The 3,058-nt window shown below is 36.6% G+C and overlaps 1 protein-coding gene across 1 annotated transcript; it reads left to right on the top strand.

Moving 5' to 3' along the window:
• The first annotated feature begins 827 nt into the window (after positions 1-827).
• On the top strand, positions 828-2,177 carry LOC145109392 (oxygen-evolving enhancer protein 1, chloroplastic). Its single transcript, XM_079046528.1, has 2 exons — positions 828-1,153; positions 1,287-2,177. Exons 1-2 carry the CDS (start codon positions 920-922, stop codon positions 2,040-2,042), a joined length of 990 nt encoding a protein of 329 aa, XP_078902654.1. The 5' UTR covers positions 828-919; the 3' UTR covers positions 2,043-2,177.
• Positions 2,178-3,058: the final 881 nt, after the last annotated feature.

Genomic DNA, 3,058 nt, shown 5'->3' with positions numbered 1-3,058 from the left:
AAGAAAAAAAAATCAAAAACCAAAAGGAAAAAAAAAAGAAAAAGAAAAAAATAATGTCAAATCAAAGGTAAAAAATTGATTTGATTGATGTTAGAAGGGATAAAATTGGTTAAAGGGTACTTATAGCACAACCCTTAACTATTTACAACAATGATAGTTAGACTATCATTGACTTTAGACATCAATATTTTTACAACTTTCCTTTTACATATTTTATAAATATATTTGTTTTAAAAAAATTAGTTTTTAACAACTTTATTCCATATAAAATACTTTTACAAATTTTTTTAATAATTTTTAAATGAGTTTTATGTTTTTTTTAATACTTCTCTGTTTCTATAAATAATGTGTTTGATTTATTTTCTTTCATAAAAGAAATATTTTACAACTTCTTTAACATTTGAATCCTTTTTTACACATTTTTTTAGAAAAATATTCTCTTACAAAGACTATTATGTATTCATTTTATCCATGTATCTTATGTTTTTTTTTTTTTTTTTTTTCATTTTTACAGATTGATTTTTTAACAAGTTAATTACTACTTAATGATTCTATTTTATAATTTCCTTTATGTTAGTTTTAAAATATATATTAAGAATCTCATGTTAATAACAAAAATCTTATTATTGTAACAGAGAGGATGTGATTGGATAACACGAATGCTGTGATGACTTGTCATCGATGGTCCATGTGGAAATAGAGTGAAAGTTTTTTGATCCTAAAACTCAATTCGCCACTTGTCAACACATCAACACCACATAACCTTTAGATCAGCCAATCAAGTAACACCTTATCCTATCAGCTTATCTCGTCATTCCAAGAAAATCTCCATCAAACCTCTCCACCATACAAATCTGTTTCCTACTTCAATCCCACTTTCTGCAACTAATCACGACGATTCGGTTTGGAAGAAGCAGCAATGGCAGCTTCACTGCAAGCAGCGGCAACTTTCATGCAACCAACCAAGGTGGGTGTCTCCGGCCGTCTGCAGCTTAAGTCTTCTCCGAGCATCTGCAAGGCCTTCGGTGTCGAGTCCTCTGGAGCCAGAGTGTCTTGCTCTCTTCAGGCTGATCTCAAGGACTTCGCTCAGAAATGCACTGATGCCGCCAAGATCGCCGGCTTCGCTCTTGCCACTTCTGCCCTTGTTGTTTCGGTATGTCTCCTCCGGTTCTTGACTGTTGATTTTAATTTCCTACTAGCTTAGTGACATATTGATCCAAGTATATATTATAACTGTTTTGTTTATTTGCGTAAGTGTGTATACATGTATATTGATATTGTATCAGGGAGCAAGTGCTGAGGGAAGTCCAAAACGGCTAACTTTTGATGAGATCCAAAGCAAGACATACATGGAAGTAAAAGGAACCGGAACAGCTAACCAGTGCCCAACCATTGACGGCGGAGTTACTGGGTTTGCTTTCAAGTCCGGCAAATACAACGCCAAGAAATTCTGCCTTGAACCCACATCATTCACAGTCAAAGCCGAAGGTGTAAGCAAGAACTCTACACCGGAGTTTCAAAAGACCAAACTCATGACCCGTTTGACCTACACCCTTGACGAGATCGAGGGTCCTCTTGAAGTGTCTCCTGATGGATCCATTAAGTTCGAGGAGAAAGATGGAATCGACTACGCTGCTGTGACTGTTCAGCTTCCCGGAGGTGAACGTGTGCCATTCCTATTCACAATCAAACAACTCGTAGCATCTGGGAAACCAGAGAGCTTTAGTGGAGAATTTCTAGTGCCATCTTACAGAGGATCGTCGTTTCTTGACCCAAAGGGTAGAGGTGGTTCCACCGGATATGATAATGCTGTTGCTTTGCCAGCAGGAGGGAGGGGAGATGAAGAGGAGCTTTCTAAAGAGAACGTAAAGAATGTTGCAGCATCAACGGGAAAGATTACTTTGAGTGTCACCTCAAGCAAGCCGGATACTGGAGAGGTGATTGGAGTGTTTGAGAGTATTCAGCCTTCGGATACTGATCTTGGGGCTAAGGTTCCAAAGGATGTGAAAATCCAGGGTGTCTGGTATGCTCAGTTGGAGTGATAGATGTTTGGTTTTTAGCATCAATGTATTTGTGTTTCTTGCTCCTGACAACCACGAGGTATCGAGACATTTTCTTGCTTGTATATTATCAAGATTCAAGAATACTTATAATGAATGTTATGATCCTTTTTTGTTTGTTCCTTTTTAATGCTTAACTGGCCCAAAGATGTGTCTTGACCTCTAACAAGTTCTGATTTAGGGACATGAGACTTGTTAGGGTTACCCATCTGGAGGTTTACAAAATCATCTTTTAACTGATCCGGACTGGTTTCTAACCGAGTCGGATTTTTAGGGTAAACACATAAACCGGTTTCCTCCGACCCCAAAACCAGTTTTGGCCTGTAACCGGTTTCTCCCCCAAAAAAGTGAGGCGGTTTAATCTAGTTTCAATTATTTGGTCCTAATCTTGTTTCCAACAACTAGAATGTGATCCGGTTAAATCCAATCAGATCAGATAAACTGAACCAGGTTCTTAAAAACCCGATATTTAACCAAACTTGTTCGTGATTGGATTGTGCATTTGGACTAGGCTTAGTGTCCATTTCTATATTTATAATATCTAATATTATATATTTTTTGGAAGAATTAAAACAAATGATAATGCATAGTAGATTAATAAGATAAAGTCTTGAATTATTTACAAAAAGTAGGAGGATATTTAATTTTTCTTTACATATATACAATATTGGCAGCTTTCATATAATTATAGGGGTGACAATTGATGACACGACACGACAAAAATACACAACATGAAACGAAATTGAGACGAAACTGAAATTTGAATCCGTGTTCGTGTTGTGTTCGTGTCAAGTGTTGTTGGGTCAAAATTTGGTTTATATTTTACTTTTCTAGGAAAACGTATTTTTCTGTAAAGTAATATGTGTTTACGGTTGTGTTTACGACCGTGAACAGTTCACGGCCGTGAACCTGTTCACGGTCTATATACCATATATATAGATGTTAGGTGGATGAGGATTGGAAGGCTAGAGAAGGAGAGCATATTCTCGAGAGAGAAA

The sequence above is a fragment of the Lactuca virosa genome, chromosome 4 (assembly GCF_052849685.1).
Source record: "Lactuca virosa cultivar CGN04683 chromosome 4, Lactuca_virosa_CGN04683_v6, whole genome shotgun sequence".
Taxonomy (NCBI): domain Eukaryota; kingdom Viridiplantae; phylum Streptophyta; class Magnoliopsida; order Asterales; family Asteraceae; genus Lactuca; species Lactuca virosa.
This window is presented reverse-complemented; position numbering and strand designations above follow the sequence as displayed.

Bases quoted from the DNA above. Each gene is read 5' to 3' on its own strand.
- LOC145109392 (XM_079046528.1), top strand. From the start codon at position 920: ATGGCAGCTTCACTGCAAGCAGCGGCAACTTTCATGCAACCAACCAAG. The intron at 1,154-1,286 runs GTATGTCTCCTC...ATATTGTATCAG, and splicing joins CTTCTGCCCTTGTTGTTTCG to GGAGCAAGTGCTGAGGGAAG.